Below are 15,385 nucleotides of genomic sequence, written 5' to 3'. Positions count from 1 at the left end.
GGGACGGTACTCGCACCTCTCTGGGGGGACAACACCCATACCCCTGTCCCTAGCTTCGTATTTAACATATCATAAATGTTAAGAACAAAAAACAGCAAACAAGTAACTAGCATTAAATGATCTCAAATGCCATCACTAAACACATCAAGAATCAAGAATCATTTTCAGTAGATATTGGAATGAATGTTCCAGTTATTAATCAAAGGCAAACACTTTAAGCAAGTGTATTAGCCTGGATTTACAAGAACTCTGAGTTTTAGACTTTTTTCAGTTTTCTAGAAGTTTGTTCCAGATTACTGGAACATGAAAACTTAATTATATTTTTCTCTATGTTTGGTTCTGATTCTGGGGCTTGTGAGGGATTTGCCCCCTCCCTAACAGGTGCTGTTTCTTGTACTTCTATATTCTAATTTATTTGGTAAATGTATTTTTGTTGGAGGAAGTAACTGACTTTATTTAATATTTTGTTAATCATTATCTCTTTTCTTTGAGTTCACCTGGTCATGTGTTGCCATGGAAGCGCCCATGAGTAGTGTTGACAAGGTGTTTTCAATCAGCCTCACTGGGAAAATCCATTGTTTGAGAGGGAGGGGAGATGTTTTTGGATTTTGTTTGGACCCAGATTGATTTTATTTTAGTTTTGAAGTTGTTAGTGTTAGTTGTAATTATGTAAATGTTTTCTGGGAATATAGTTTAGTACAATTGTGACTTTTTTCTATTTGGAAATGTAACTGTTGTCTCCACCCCTTAATTAGTCCTGGTAGGAGCCAATCCTTTAAAAACCAGGTGGTTTTAGATCGGAGGGAGACTGTCCTTCCTGTTGTGTGAATGCATGTCGTGCTGTGAACTGGAGTTAAATGCTTGATGAAAATACATAAAGAAAAAAATCAGACCTCAAAAATTGCTGGATTTTGTCTGATTTTTTTGGATCGTAAACTTCCAGGCTTCAAAGGAGACTTGCACTAGAACTAGTGGAAATTTGAGTATAAACTAAAGTAAAACAAATTGTTTTTGCTTGTATCTAAAATATCATGAATACATTATTAACAAATATTAAAGATATATCTTCATCAACAACTCTAATTTGGAAAACACCTATTTTAAAAATATTATAGTTATTTTAAATGACTAAGAAATCAAAGTGGTGAATTAGTGAAGTAAGAATTTTTATTCAAAATTCTGAAATCTGTATGGATATTCGATAAAAACGAAGAACATTTTTAGAAATAATTCATTTATTCCTCTCTGATTAGAAAAATTATTCTCTATTTTTCTCTTCAAACCAAAACTGAAGTTACTGCAAACAATCAAAAAGACAGTTAAGAGTTTTATTTTTATTGCAAAATTTCCGACCTGAAATTGGTTGGAATAGATTTACCAGTTGTTTTCCTTTTCATTCAAAGTATCTTTCTTCCCCACAATTTCATTTGAATTTTTATGTTTCTTTAATACAGCTGAATATTTGCATACACCAAATAAAAACAAACAAAAACAATTATTTTACTGTCTGAACTTTTATTGGTTTAGCTCAGTTGCAATAACATAATGTTTATTTGCCAAACCCCAAAACATTTTGCAAGAGCATTCTTTTTGTAACTTTCCTCAAATACAAGAGTTACATTTTTCTTGTGTAAAATGCTGATAGAGGAGCAGGGAACCAAACAAGCACTTGTAAATGATTGATAAATGTAGGTAAATGACCAGCTCAGATATTTAGCTGTGTAACTTCCTTATACCTTTCCACTCAAATCGCTCCTGCACTTAAAACTTTTGTGTTTTATACTTGGATTAATATGAAAACAGCCTTAATATATTCAATCATCCTTGGAGCCTTGGCAGGTGAGCTTTTAGCATATGATACATCAGATGACAAATTTTACATATTTAGGGAATATAATGCTCTCAAGAAATGTGTGTTGACGATGTGTTTTGTAATGAGAGGAATTGTTGTAAACACCATTTTCTGTTATTGATGATAATGGCTGAAATAATGTATGTTGCTGTGCATAATATTCAGATTTCAGTTTTTAAAATACAGACGCTAGTTTGTTTATTGAATTGCTACTTTATGTTGCAGTAACACTGAATAAATCTTAAATGAAACCATTCATTAAGTAATACATGTAAACAGAATGGCAAGAGTACTTGGATTTTCAGAAAACCAGAAGATTTACATATCATACAAATGTATGCTAAAGCTTGAGTTAGGCAGAAAAACAAGATGGAATAGAAAATAAAATAAAAAAATCAGAATAAGGCACTCAAATCTAAACTACACTCAGTTTTAAGAAAGCAAGCATCCAACAGGAACATGAACATTCTCTAACCAGCCAGAGACAGTGTGAGTGCCCTTAGACTGTTAAAATAAATTAATGAAATGTATTTTAACATCCATGTGCTGCTGTACATATGCTGCACATAACATCAGCAGCAGAATATGAAGGCAGGATCACTCTCTTCAGATGTTCAGAACAGGAATATTCTTTTTCAGTCAATTACAAGGGGAAGACAGAAAGACTTCACCTGTTCAGGGCTCTGATCTGAAGATTAAATCAGCCAACATACAACCAATTTTCTTTTTCTAAAGGTAACTAGATTATTTGGCCGAATATAGGGTTTTATTGTTAACCGCCAATAAAATCAGAAGGAAAAGAAGAAAGCTGAGCTGTTACTCTGTTGACGATAGTTAAAAGAAAGATCCAAATATTTTTGGTACTTTTTGTGACATTGGCAGAGAAATGCCATTGTGCCATTGTCACAATGGCATTTCTCTGCCTTGTTCTTTTGAACTCCAGATAATATATGCAAATACATTTGAAATGCCACCATGAACCTGTAACTTACTTGACTTTTCTGGCATGCTTACAGAAAACAGATTGCAGTAAATTAATAAAAGTGGATGTTTCTGATTAATGACCCCCTGCCAGAAAGAAGAGAGCTACTGTTTAGTGTTGACAAAACTACAGGAGAAACTGACAAAAAGAAGCATTTTGCCAGCTGTACTGTTTTTGGGAAAGAAAAACAGGGAGAGAAAACTAATATTACAGATACTGCAAAATTGGAGAATAACTGGAGTAAATAGGATAAGGAGAAGTGGTGAGGAGACACAGTCATGCTGAAAAGAAAGAAAACTCCTTTTATTTGTTGGTGTAATTTTTTGTATGTTGTGAAATTATCACAAATTTAAACTAAATTACTTTATTTAAAATCTTTCCTCCAGGTTTATCTGATGGAGCTGGTGTGTTACCAGATGGTCCTCTGATTGCCTCTGTTGGAGGAACAGTAACGTTCACAACAAGCTTGAATCCAACAGAGACACCATTTACGCTGGTCAACTGGCAGCTTAATTCTGGTTCAACACCTGAGCCCATAATTTTATCTCTTACTACTGAAAACACAACTGGACCAGGATATGAAGGCAGGATCACTCTCTTCAGATCTACTGGATCTCTGGAACTCAGGAATCTGAAACTCAGTGACAGTGGAGAATACTTAGTTGTCATTCAAGATGGACTGGCGCAACATACAGGACGCACCTCACTGGAACTATATGGTGAGTAGATATAAAACCCCAAAGTTTAACTACATTTCAGTTTTAAAATATCTAATTTACTTTTGTTTGTTCTCATAACGACCTTCTGCCTCATCCATTCATGTTATTTGCCCTCAAATTAAAAGTCACATAGAAATACAGCTAAAAGTCAGATATGTAGTTAATTATTAGTTTTGATGTTGATAGATTTAAATTATTTTGTATAAAGAAAATTTACTTTCTAAACAAATGCTGAACATTAATTAAGGATTGTGCTTCTCACATTTTTCAACCTGTGAAAAGCAATCTTCATTCTTTAATTGGATCCTGATGGTTGTTTTCCCGTTCATATAATCCCACTTTAAGTTAGATTTTTTCTTTCCACCAGTAGAACCAGTCTCCAATGTCAGAGTCTCCCCACCAAGTGCAGACTTGATTGAGTTCACCAGCTCTGTTCGTCTGTCCTGCTCCTCCTCTGGATCTTCTCTCTCCTTCCTCTGGATGAACGGCAGCTCTGAGGTTACAACCAGTGACAGAGTTCAGATCAAGACAAATGAAGAAAACTCCAATCTGACTATAGTCAATGTGACCAGAAATGACCAGGGATCATACAGATGCAATGTGTCCAATCCTGCTAGTTCTATCATCAGTGATCCAGTAGACATCTCTGTTTATTGTAAGTTTCTATTTTTGCTCATATTTGCATATTTAAAAATATGCATGCAAACACTTCAGATCTGTTCACTTTAATGTGTTTTCATTAACACATGGAAATATATTTTATTGGATATGGAGCTATTATCCCAGTATATCTTATTGGGATTCATACAATGAAAATATTGTGACATCATGTCACAGTTTTGTCAACTTTTTGTACTAAAATAACCATTCTTCTTTTATATTAACTTTTATACATTATTTAGCAGGTTGTGGTAATTACTTTGAGTATAGAACATACTGTATGAATCCCAATTAATCAGATATATTTCCATTATTGATTACCGGTAGTTTTTCATTTATTTCACATTACTTTAATTCTTCATGTTTACGCTCAGATGGTCCAAATAGAAGTGTACAAATAGAAGTGGATCCATCAAATGGACATCATAAAACTGGGTCAAATCTAATTTGCTCTGCTGACTCATCAGCTTCTGATGAATTTCTGAGCTTTCTAAATGGAAACCTGACGTCTGATATTGGATCAGAACTCAAACTGATTAGTATTCTAATGAGTCAGAGTGGAAACCACATCTGTCAGGGTTTTACAGCAAAATCCTAAGATATCAAACATCTCAATCTTCAGTTATTTTCGTACATCTTAGGTTTGAGAATTTTTTTTTTTATTATCAAAAGCTACTGTAGCTCTACTTTACAGTTGTAATGTCACTAACCAATAAGAGTTACACTACTTTTAATAAGTAAAACATATTTTCTTTTACTGAATACAGTGGCGCAAAAAGTGGGTATGCTGCGCATGCAACGAATAGGGGCGCTGCAACATAGGGGGCATCAAAACTCCATCTGGAGGGGGCGGCCGATGTGTTCGCGCATCCTTACACTCCTTCACCTCGCGCACATAACGGGGTAAATGTAGCGAGTTTTTTACCTTTCACGTGTCTTCGTCTCGGGGTGGAGGGAGGAGTAGAGCGAGCGTATGTTTTCTACGCTCTATTCACCCTAACGTACCTTCCTTCAGGGGGGCGGGGGGTGCCGATTTATGTTTTCGCATGCACCTTAATAACATGTAGTTGCGACCCTGACTGAAAACTAATAGTGCTTGGTTCTGAAAAGAAAACTGTCACCAGGCAGATTCAGCCACTTGTCTTAAAAATGTTTTTAAAACTGAATTTTACATAGAAATACATAGTTTGTGTCCTCTGCCCTTTTCCCCAATGATGAAATTTCTCTTTGTTTGTACTTTGTCATGTAGCACTGATTTTTTATTGTTTGTTTGTTTGTTTGTTTTCCTCCCACAGCACCAGTCTCTAATGTAAAAGTTACTCCAGACGTTACCCAATTGATTGAGTTCAGTGGCTCTGTCAGTTTCTCCTGCTCCTCCTCTGGATCTTCTCTCTCCTTCCTCTGGATGAACAGCAGCTCTGAGGTTTCAGCCAGTGACAGAGTTCAGATCACTGATGGAGGATCCAAGCTGACTATAAACAATGTAACACGATATGATGATGGATCATACAGCTGTCATGTGTCCAATCCTGCCAGCAGTGCCAGCAGTGATCCACTACACCTCTCTGTCAGCTGTGAGTTATTCAAATGAAAACCTCATTTGAAATCAAAAGGAGAATTTAAACAGCTCTTGTTTGTCTTATTGCTACATAATTTGGGAAAATATAAGGAACACATTCTTTCAAATTAGATTAAGTAAAACACCATCATATTCATAAAACATGGTTAAATATGGGACAATAATCATGTCAGTAATGACAAGGGATCCAATAAACTTTGAATATGCACTTATTTTTCAAATGGTTTTAATATTTGTCTTGATGAAGTTGTTAAACTAACACAATACTAAGAAAGCTGGTTATGCCATTGATGTAGAGAATGAATTGATATTAATTGCTCCCTACAATTACAGATGGTCCAGAAAAAGTCAACTTAGAATCACCTTCTCAAAATTATCCAGAAGGGTCGAACATCCGTCTGTCTTGTTCAGCTGACTCCAGACCTCCTGCCACTTTTGAGTGGTTCTTTAATGGAAGTGTTCTGCCTGGTTCTGGATCTCAGCTTGAACTCATCAATGTTCAGAAGAATCAGAGTGGAAACTACAGCTGTCAGGCCTTTAACAATATAACCTCAAGATATGAAACATCTGAAGTTTCAGTTATCTCTCTAGAAGATAACGCCAAAGAAGGTAAGCTACATCACATTCACAAACTTTTAAAATACTTTATTCGTATTTCATGTGATGGACCAACACATTTTGGTAAAGAAGTAGAGAAACATCTTTCAAAATCTTTTACAGATGAAAATCTCAAAAGTGTATTTGTATTCAGCCCTCCTATGCCCTCTAGGACCACCTTTTACTTAGACTAAATTCAATTTAGTGTCTGGACTTTGACTAGGCCAGCCATACTAATCGGTAAATATGCCATTGTAGCTCTGGCTGTATGTATTGCACTGTAAAACATTTGAAGGTGGTTTAACTTGAAAATGAAAGTCCACCTGCTGCCTTGAAAATGCAATTTAAGTCAACATGAAAGTTGTTTTGGTTTTAATTCATAAATTAAAATTCATGAAGTTTATTTAACAAGAGACAAGTTGTCTAAACATTGTTTAAGTTCATTAATCTTTACTTGTAAGTTTTAACTTAATACTGCAATTTAAACCAAATAACTGTTTCACAATATGCAAGAAAAAAAACTCCCCTCACCTGGTTAAAGGGAACACATTTCTCTTTTGATTTCACTGACAAGTGAAAATTATTTATTTTACTTTAGAATAATTTAAATTCTTATTTCAAATTGCATAAACAAAGTTTCTGATCTGAAAATGAATTTTATTAAACATTACAATAAACTTTACTCAACATTATTTAATGCGTTGAGGACATTAACCTTAAGCTTTGCTAACACACAAGAGTCACATCAATGTAACACACTTCCATCTCGCTCACAGTGCAACACAGGACACAGAAACATGCTGCTAAGCACTCTGGGAAATAGTTCCCACTCCTGTCCTTCTTGTAGTTTTTCTGAAGCGCTAATCTGAAAACTCTTATCCAACTCTTGGAGATTTGACAACATTAATAAATGTTCATACAACTTACTTTTGTGAGTTTACCTTTCACAAACTGACACATTTAGGTTCAAAATCTAAAACTGACAAGTTTATTTATAGAAGATAATAGACAATTGAATGCGGCTCAAATCTTTTAGATTGTGGGTTGTTTTCCTGACAGAAGCTGAACCTCCATCCCAATCACCTTTGAGTGGTTCTTTAATGGAAAAATTATGTCTGGTTCTGGTTCTGAGCTTGAACTCCTCAATGTTCAGAAGAATCAGAGTGGAAACTACAGCTGTCAGGCCTTTAACAGCAGAACCTCAAGATATCAAACATCTCAAATTTTAGATATCTTGATAGATGGTAAGTATAATAAAGTAAAAGAAAATGTCAGAGGAAAATCAAAATTGTACAAAAATGGTTTAAATTTGTAACCTTTGGCACATTATCTCTAATAGCTAAATGCCAGATAAGTGATTTATTTTATGTTTTTATCTTGAAAATGTATTAAATCTTGCTATATATAAGTTTTCACCAGTACCTTGGGTTCTTCCCTGTTTTACAGAAGTCATTATCAGGTGTCTCTTTGTATAGATTTTGTCATGCTATTTTTTTTCTGTGCTTTACAGGATTCACATTTAATTTCATTTTACAAGTAATGGTTTTACAAGTTCTTAGCCATTTAAAGAGCATACCATTATAATAATGATGTCTAATTTTAGCAACATCAGATATAGTTTAGATTTTGAGCTGATCAATGATTAAATTTAAAACCTTTAAGTCAAGCTATGTTGTGGAGACAAACTTTAGCATTGTCTTTATCATGTGAGTGATTGGTGTAGAATAGCTCTGCCCCAATTAAAGTCCTGATGTGAGCCAACAAGGTCAAATTTGTTAAAAACCTGTTTATCTCTGGGACACAGAACTCCTCTTCTTCTGTGTGATGGCTAGACAGTCCTATGACATTTTTACATAGATCAATTGTTTAAAACAGATTTGCTGAGTTCTGAAAATAACTTCCTGATATCTGAGCTGATTTATATTTATTTTTTTTTCTTATAATGTTATACAAAGAAACAATAAGCTTGAGGTGTTATCTTAAAATACTTTTCCAGATGTGTGTCAGTTTAATTTTATACAGTTTACGTCAATGTCTGATTTGAAATCAAGATAAATAGACAGGGAATAGAAAGTTGGGGAGCCATTTTGTTTAGAAATTTGATTAACTCTAGCAAACATACAGCCATCTTTAAGGAAAGCATACATATAGGATCCAGTTTTATGCTTTACAGTACAGTATATCCATTGCAAAATATCCCTAACTTGCATGTCATGACCACTGGGTTTCAAGTATAACCAGTCTGTCAAGTTCCTTTAATGGAGTGTGACACATCTATCATTCATTCTTTCTTAACTCATTAATTCAGTGTTTTTACTGGATGTCTGTAACACATCACTCAGATGTTGATGCCACCTCCTGTGCTCTCTGGTGCCCGTTCTAGGTGTGCCAATCCTTTGCATTTTTGTGCACTTTCCTGGTTAGCAGGGGTTTTTTTTAAATTACACCAAAACAGACTTTTGATGCTAAGTGATCTCAGTGAGTGGACTTATATCGAAAATATTCTTGTCAGTAACTTATGTTTAACTTGATGGGGGTTTTTTTGTTTTTGTTTTGTTTTTCATTGTGGTCCTGTCTTAAAATTTAAGTTCCAACAAGTAAGCCAAATAAATTGCAAAATAAGTAATATCATTTTTTTAACATACTGTTTATTTTTTGTTTTCTGTTTCATTTTTTCTTCTGTAGGAGCTTCAAGTCTCTCAGTTGGTGTCATTGCTGCAATAGTGATTGCATCCTTGATAGCTACTGCTCTAGTAGCTTCTGGAGGCTTCTTTATTCATAAGAGAGCGTAAGTCTCAAATTACATTTGTGCTTCAGACATACAATTATATGAAAAACATGATTTTTAGCATGATTTTTTTCTCTTCCTATATTTTTATTACCAGTCTGGATTCCCAAATATACAATATAAATTTGCATAGTTTATATATATATACACACACACCATGGATCTGCTTGGTTGACTGGCTGTTAACTTTAGTTTGTGTTTCCAATATTTAGAAAAGATGTCCAAGCTCAATCAGAGTCAGATAAAACAGGTATGTATTGTTGTAGCTGTACTTCCTCCCTTCACATTTCACACCAACGCTGACAGAAAGATGGATGATTCTCTATGTCATGCTTTATTAGAGCATAGGCTTAAAGTGCATGTTTTGACTTGGGACTGCGAAAAGTTAACAGGATAAACACTGTTATGGAAATTATCTGTATTGTTGTTTTTCAACTTTACAAAATTCTATATTAAAATTCCTACATAATTTTGCAAAAGCAAGGGATTGTACAACTTCATTTCATGCTACTAATACAGATTTGAATGTATTTTACTTGGATTTTGTTACAACAGAACAACACAAAGCAGTGCATGACAGTGAAACTGAAAGAAGGAAACTCTGTTTTTAAAATATTCAAAGGCCAATCTAGTATAGCATCTATTAAGACCATTTTACTTTTTTCATTTTTATTACACAAGTTTTCAAAAACCATCCTTTTCCGTCCATCTGCAATATGTTGCTCAACCACTAAAATTCAATAAAAAAAAATCTTTTCACTGCTATGTTAAAGTTTGTGGTAATGTGACAAACTGTTAAACAGTTTTTTCTGGTTTTGTAAGGCATTGTATGATACATGTCTTCCTTGTTTTCCAGTACATGTTTATGAGGACATGTCAGACATGTATGATAGAAGGATATAAAATCTCCAGTTTCTATTCCCTAAATGGTGAGTTCTGAGTTATTGGTTCTGACTATCAGAAACAGATTGTTACTTTATTTTCTGTTATTAACAGGATTACATTTAAAACAGTAAAAATACATGTAATTAAAGAAGATTATTCATCATCACTCCAATCACTTTATTTCTGCTTCCTTTTTATCTTGCAGATCATCAAAAAGTAAGAAACCGAGGTAGCATATTACCATCTGGAAAAGGAGAAAAATATTGAATATTAGTAATGCACATTTGTTTGACAAGGCTGTTTTTTATAGTACTTTTATTTTAGATGTTTACATTTATTTCAATAAACTACATATTCTTACAAGTTGCACAATCTCATTAGAAGAAATGATTAGCTCAGAAATAGTGTTTATAGTCTTTAAAGCTTTGGTCAGGGTTTTATTGTCTGTACTTTCTAACACATTTTCAGATGGTGTCTCAGGTCTCAAAGTCATTCGTCAAACTGGGTTTTTAGAATATTCATGTTATTTTTTTCTAATCTAATTTTATTGGTATTGAAACATACTGCAGTCACTATGTTTCTTCCTCTGTTCAAGTGTAATTCAATTAGAAAATATGTTAATTTGTGTTACTTTGACAAAATGAGGAAAGGAGAATGATTGACCTTTTTTGCCAATTTGTTAGCTTAAAAAAACTATGCAAATTTATATTGTAATTTTTGAAGTGGTGCCAAGCATCAATGATTTGTAATTATTGCTAGAAGCTACTCAATGAGAAGCAATAAAAGTTGCTGATATTTAGTTTTATGTACTTAAGTAATAGCAAACATGTTTTTTGTTCTTTTTGTATATTCTGTTTTGTTGTTCATTAAAATTGATGCATGTCCATTTATGAATCCATGACACTTGAGCTTTATCTTGTGCCAAAAACTAGAAAACATATGTTCTAATTTGTAAGTCTAAAAACTCACAAATTCTGGTAACTGTATTTTCAAATAAATGTGTTACCTTAATCACATAACATCATGCCAAACATGTCTGACATTTGTTTATTTACCAAATAAATCCATATGTCCTTTATTTTCTTCATAGCACTGAAGTCGGTGTAATTTTAGGCCAATGTTTGTTTTTAATTGATTATCTACTTTTTTTTTCTAATGTGAACTCATTCAAGATCAATCACAGCTGTTAAGCAAACATTAACAACTTTCAAACTTTGTTGGAAAGCATTCATTAAATGCTCCATCACTATACATATATTGACAGTTTTTTGCAAATGCCTAAATGCACCTTTGATACCCATGCTATTGTAAAATTGTATCCTGACATAAAACACACATATTGGGTAGGAGACTGTTCACAGTGTTGCTGTTCAATGCAAAACAGCTTCCTTATTGTACCAGTGAACACTTTTCTGGTTCTGCATTTATCAGGTTTTATTATTTTATTGTTTAGCTCTTTATGACTTGACAGCATTTCCATGTTGGAAAAAATGACAGCTGAATCCAAAGTTCACAAACCCTCAGAGTTCTGCCATAACTTTGTTTCATCCAGTTTTAGGAACATCCATGATTTTCAGGATCTTATTGAAGTGAATTGATACTGTAGCAATAAAAATATATAAATATCACTAAACATTTTCTTATTACTGTTACAGATTTTTATCCACAGACATTTTTCTGTTGTTTAGTCAAAAATAATGCATAAAGACACATGAAAGCAACTGCATTTGAATATTATGTCATATCAGATTTCTATAACTAAAGCTTCAAGATAATTTAGACTGTTAGTATTCTCTATAATTGCAAAAAATAAAAAGATGTAATCTTTATTTACCGTGAAATTTTTTGAAAAGTTGCACATGCACTATTAAAGTAAGTATTGCCTCCTTGTACACTTACTTTAATAAATCCATGGCTCAAACAAGCAGTTTGTGGTCATTAACTGTCAAACATCACCTCCCAGTGGTGAAACTATGTTATTGCAAAACAAATCTGAAAGACATTTAAACTGTGACTCAAACTCTAGATATAAAAGGAAACTGAGAATTTGACATTTGAGTCAAGGTGAAAAGTTTATAAGAGATATGTCAGTAAAAGTAATGTTAAAGTATTTCTTATGTGCTGTTAAAAGAAAACGTGAAATGTTTTCCCCGGATGCTTGAACTGGCCATGGACAGGTTTATTATAGGGATCCACATAAAGTTTTACCACTTTGTTTGAGGCTTTTTATCACTTGATGGTATTTTAGTTCAGGAGAACCAAGGTTTACAGGAACTAAATGACTGGTGCCGTAATTATGCTCAATAAATGTTTCATGACTAGACCTTCCTTGGTAGCACATATTAAAATAATGTTTAATGTAAAAGGTCTAAAATTTTATGTCAGCACTAAAATGGAATAATGTATTTTATTGCTAATCTACACCACATTAGCTATTTGATTTATCTTTTAATAGAAATAAACTATATATTTTATCAAGATATATATTTTTTGTAATTTCAAAAGTCACAAATAGATAGATAATACTATCACTCAAAAGAGTTATATGGTGCCTTTAAAAGGTCTACGTCTCAAATTTAATATCTAAAAATAAGTTTAGACAAAATCAGGGCTTTTCTGGTACTGATAAATGTTGAATATTTTCAACTTGCAATAAAATCATGACAATTAAGTGTTAATGAGACTGCATTGACAAAATAGAAACACAAACATTTTTCAGTGATTAATAAATTTTTACTTCCGACTGCTTTTACTGGATCATATACTGTTGAGATATTCAAAATCCTGGAAATTTTGTATTTCAAATCAATGTAATTTCACAGAGAAACTTGCTTTTCGATGAAATAAGGCAGGCATCATTCAAAATACAATAAAGGAATGTAAAATAAATATGATGCATCTATGTTTTTCTTAACATTTTATTAAAAATTGGTATATGTAATTTTATGTAATATTCTTCTCAGTAATCAATACACAAAGATTTATTGGTATATAATCTTTGATAAAGAGCTCCAACTCTTTGAGGTTGCAAGGCTTCTTTGTCTTATCAGATGACTCGAGATGTATAAATAACTAAGTCATTAGTTATTTTAATTTGTACTAAATATATCTACGTCTGTAGAATTTGATATAATGTCCATGTCCAATTATAGAATATGATGGTTTTGAACTTTGAATTCATGTTTAATGCCCAGATTATTTAAAATAGGAATATTTATTGAACTTTAGCTTTCCAGGAAGCCCTGATGGCCAATTTTTAGAAAAAACGAAAAAGAAAATAATAAAAAAAAAACTTACTTCAGATAGTTGTTTAGAAATTAATGTTTTTGTTGTTACTCAGTTTTAATTTCTAAAGCTATTTCTGAAAGAATCCCAAGTGGATGATTTGTTAATAATTAATACGTGAAGGTTTGTCAGTTTCACTTCCTGTTGCTGCTGTTGTCAGATCTTAAAGCAAACGGTAGTCAGTGAGGGAAAGACGCTTTGCCTTGCACTCAATGAATTAACATGAATACATTCATTTTATTCTTCATCATCTCTGGAATTATCATAGGTAAGTTTTTGTCTCTGAAAATATAAGATGAAAAAATATTTATACTGTTGGTTAAAACTTTACAGTCCTTTACTGTGTAAACCAATGTGTAAACCAATCTGGTGGTGTGCACTGTTATTTACTGAGGTTGGTGTAATTCTTAAATCTTAATGCGACAAATGAATGAAGTTGAACTTACAACCTAATGAGAAAACTACTAAAATGCAAATTCTTTTTAAATGTAACACGAGCTGCAGCAAATTAGATCAAACAACAATGTAAAACTCTATATTTAGAATTTTTTGTTTTAAGATTCTGACTATTTTGAAAATTATTTTTAACTATAATATAATAAAAAATATTCCAATAAAAATTTATGATTTAATTATTTATTATTATTTTCAAATTTCTTTCGCAAACCCATAATAATACTGCAGAATCCCAATTGCTCAAGAAAAGTTTGATCTGTAGCATTTAGAGCTCATCAAATGTCACACAAAGAGTAGCAAAAATATTGTTGGACTGTAGCATGAAGTCAAACGTGCAACAATTAAATAAATCAAGTTGATTCAAAACTGACCTGTACCTGTGAAATTTTAATTAAAGTTGAACTTTATTTGTCAAACAAATTAATTTCTTTATTCTGAAAAATAAATGCAGGATTTTAAAAATTTATTGGAAGTGTTAATATTTTTATATAATTACTGAAGACACACCACTGCAAGGCAGTCTATTAGTGCCCTTTAGCACATTTTAATATATGTTGGTGCTCAGTTATTTACGAAGTTTATTTTCTGAGCTACTGAGAGCTGGATGGTGTCTTCCATCTTCCTGGTTTCTGGATATTTTTCAAAAACTTACTGGAATTATATGAAGTTGGCAAAATGTGTTTTTCAGATCATGAAGAGTTTATATTAAATACATCATTCATTGGATTAAAATAAATTAGAAGTAATAATACTTCTTGGGGCAAAAATGGAACAAAATATTACTTTTCTTGTTTTTGAACTTCTTGAGTAGGAGTTCAGTTGTAAAACATGAGGTTTAATTACCTTTTTAACAATAGTAAATGCATCTAGACATCTTTTTGGTGTTTTAGTGATAGTGTTATTTCATTGTTCTTCTCCAGATTATATGTGTGAACACTGTAGAAGTATCATAATGAATCTGTAGCTTACTTTTCTCCTATTGTGTATGCTTGCAGAAAGCATGCTGTAGTAAATTAACAATGGGTAATTGTTTCTGATTCTTGAGTCCCTCTACCAGTAAGATGGAAAAGTTGATTAGGCTAAGAAAAATTTAAGAGCTTCAGTGCTGTGAAGGGTTGGCAGACCTAAGAGAAATTTGAAGGTCCTGCTGTTTGATGTTGACAGACAAAAAAAAAAGAACCAAATGACCAGCCATACAATTTATGAGGACAAACAGGGAGCGAAAACAACAATTACAAATATTGCAAAATTGGACAATAATGGCAATAAATATAGCAGGATGAGGAGATGTGGTTAGAAGACACATATTATGATGAAAATGAATACTCTTTTTATTTCTGAGGTTTCTTTATGTATTTTTGTATGTTGTGAAATTATCACAAATTTAAACTAAATTACTTTATTTAAAATTTTTCCTCAGGTTTATCTGATGGAGCTGGTGTGTTACCAGATGGTCCTCTGATTGCCCCTGTTGGAGGAAGAGTAATGTTCACAACAAGCTTGAATCCAACAGAGACACCATTTACGCTGGTCAACTGGCAGCTTAATTCTGGTTCAACACCTGAGCCCATAATTTTCTCTC

At 32.8% G+C, this 15,385-nt stretch overlaps 1 protein-coding gene and 1 long non-coding RNA gene across 2 annotated transcripts in view; both read left to right on the top strand.

Moving 5' to 3' along the window:
- The first annotated feature begins 3,935 nt into the window (after positions 1 to 3,935).
- Positions 3,936 to 15,385, top strand: part of LOC103136811 (carcinoembryonic antigen-related cell adhesion molecule 6-like) — a 13,055-nt gene continuing 1,605 nt past the window's right edge. The window contains exons 1-2 of the mRNA XM_016670437.1: positions 3,936 to 4,208; positions 5,509 to 5,787. Of these exons, the coding sequence (XP_016525923.1) occupies positions 4,034 to 4,208; positions 5,509 to 5,787 (454 nt within the window). The 5' untranslated portion in view covers positions 3,936 to 4,033. The remainder of the gene's footprint in view (positions 4,209 to 5,508; positions 5,788 to 15,385) is intronic.
- Positions 8,227 to 11,164, top strand: LOC107835978 (uncharacterized). Its single transcript, XR_001661820.1, has 3 exons — positions 8,227 to 9,177; positions 10,034 to 10,106; positions 10,268 to 11,164. It is a non-coding gene; the product is annotated as an uncharacterized LOC107835978 (long non-coding RNA).

Source organism: Poecilia formosa, unplaced genomic scaffold, assembly GCF_000485575.1.
Source record: "Poecilia formosa unplaced genomic scaffold, Poecilia_formosa-5.1.2 Scaffold34, whole genome shotgun sequence".
In the NCBI taxonomy this organism is placed as follows: Eukaryota; Metazoa; Chordata; class Actinopteri; order Cyprinodontiformes; family Poeciliidae; genus Poecilia; species Poecilia formosa.
This window is presented reverse-complemented; position numbering and strand designations above follow the sequence as displayed.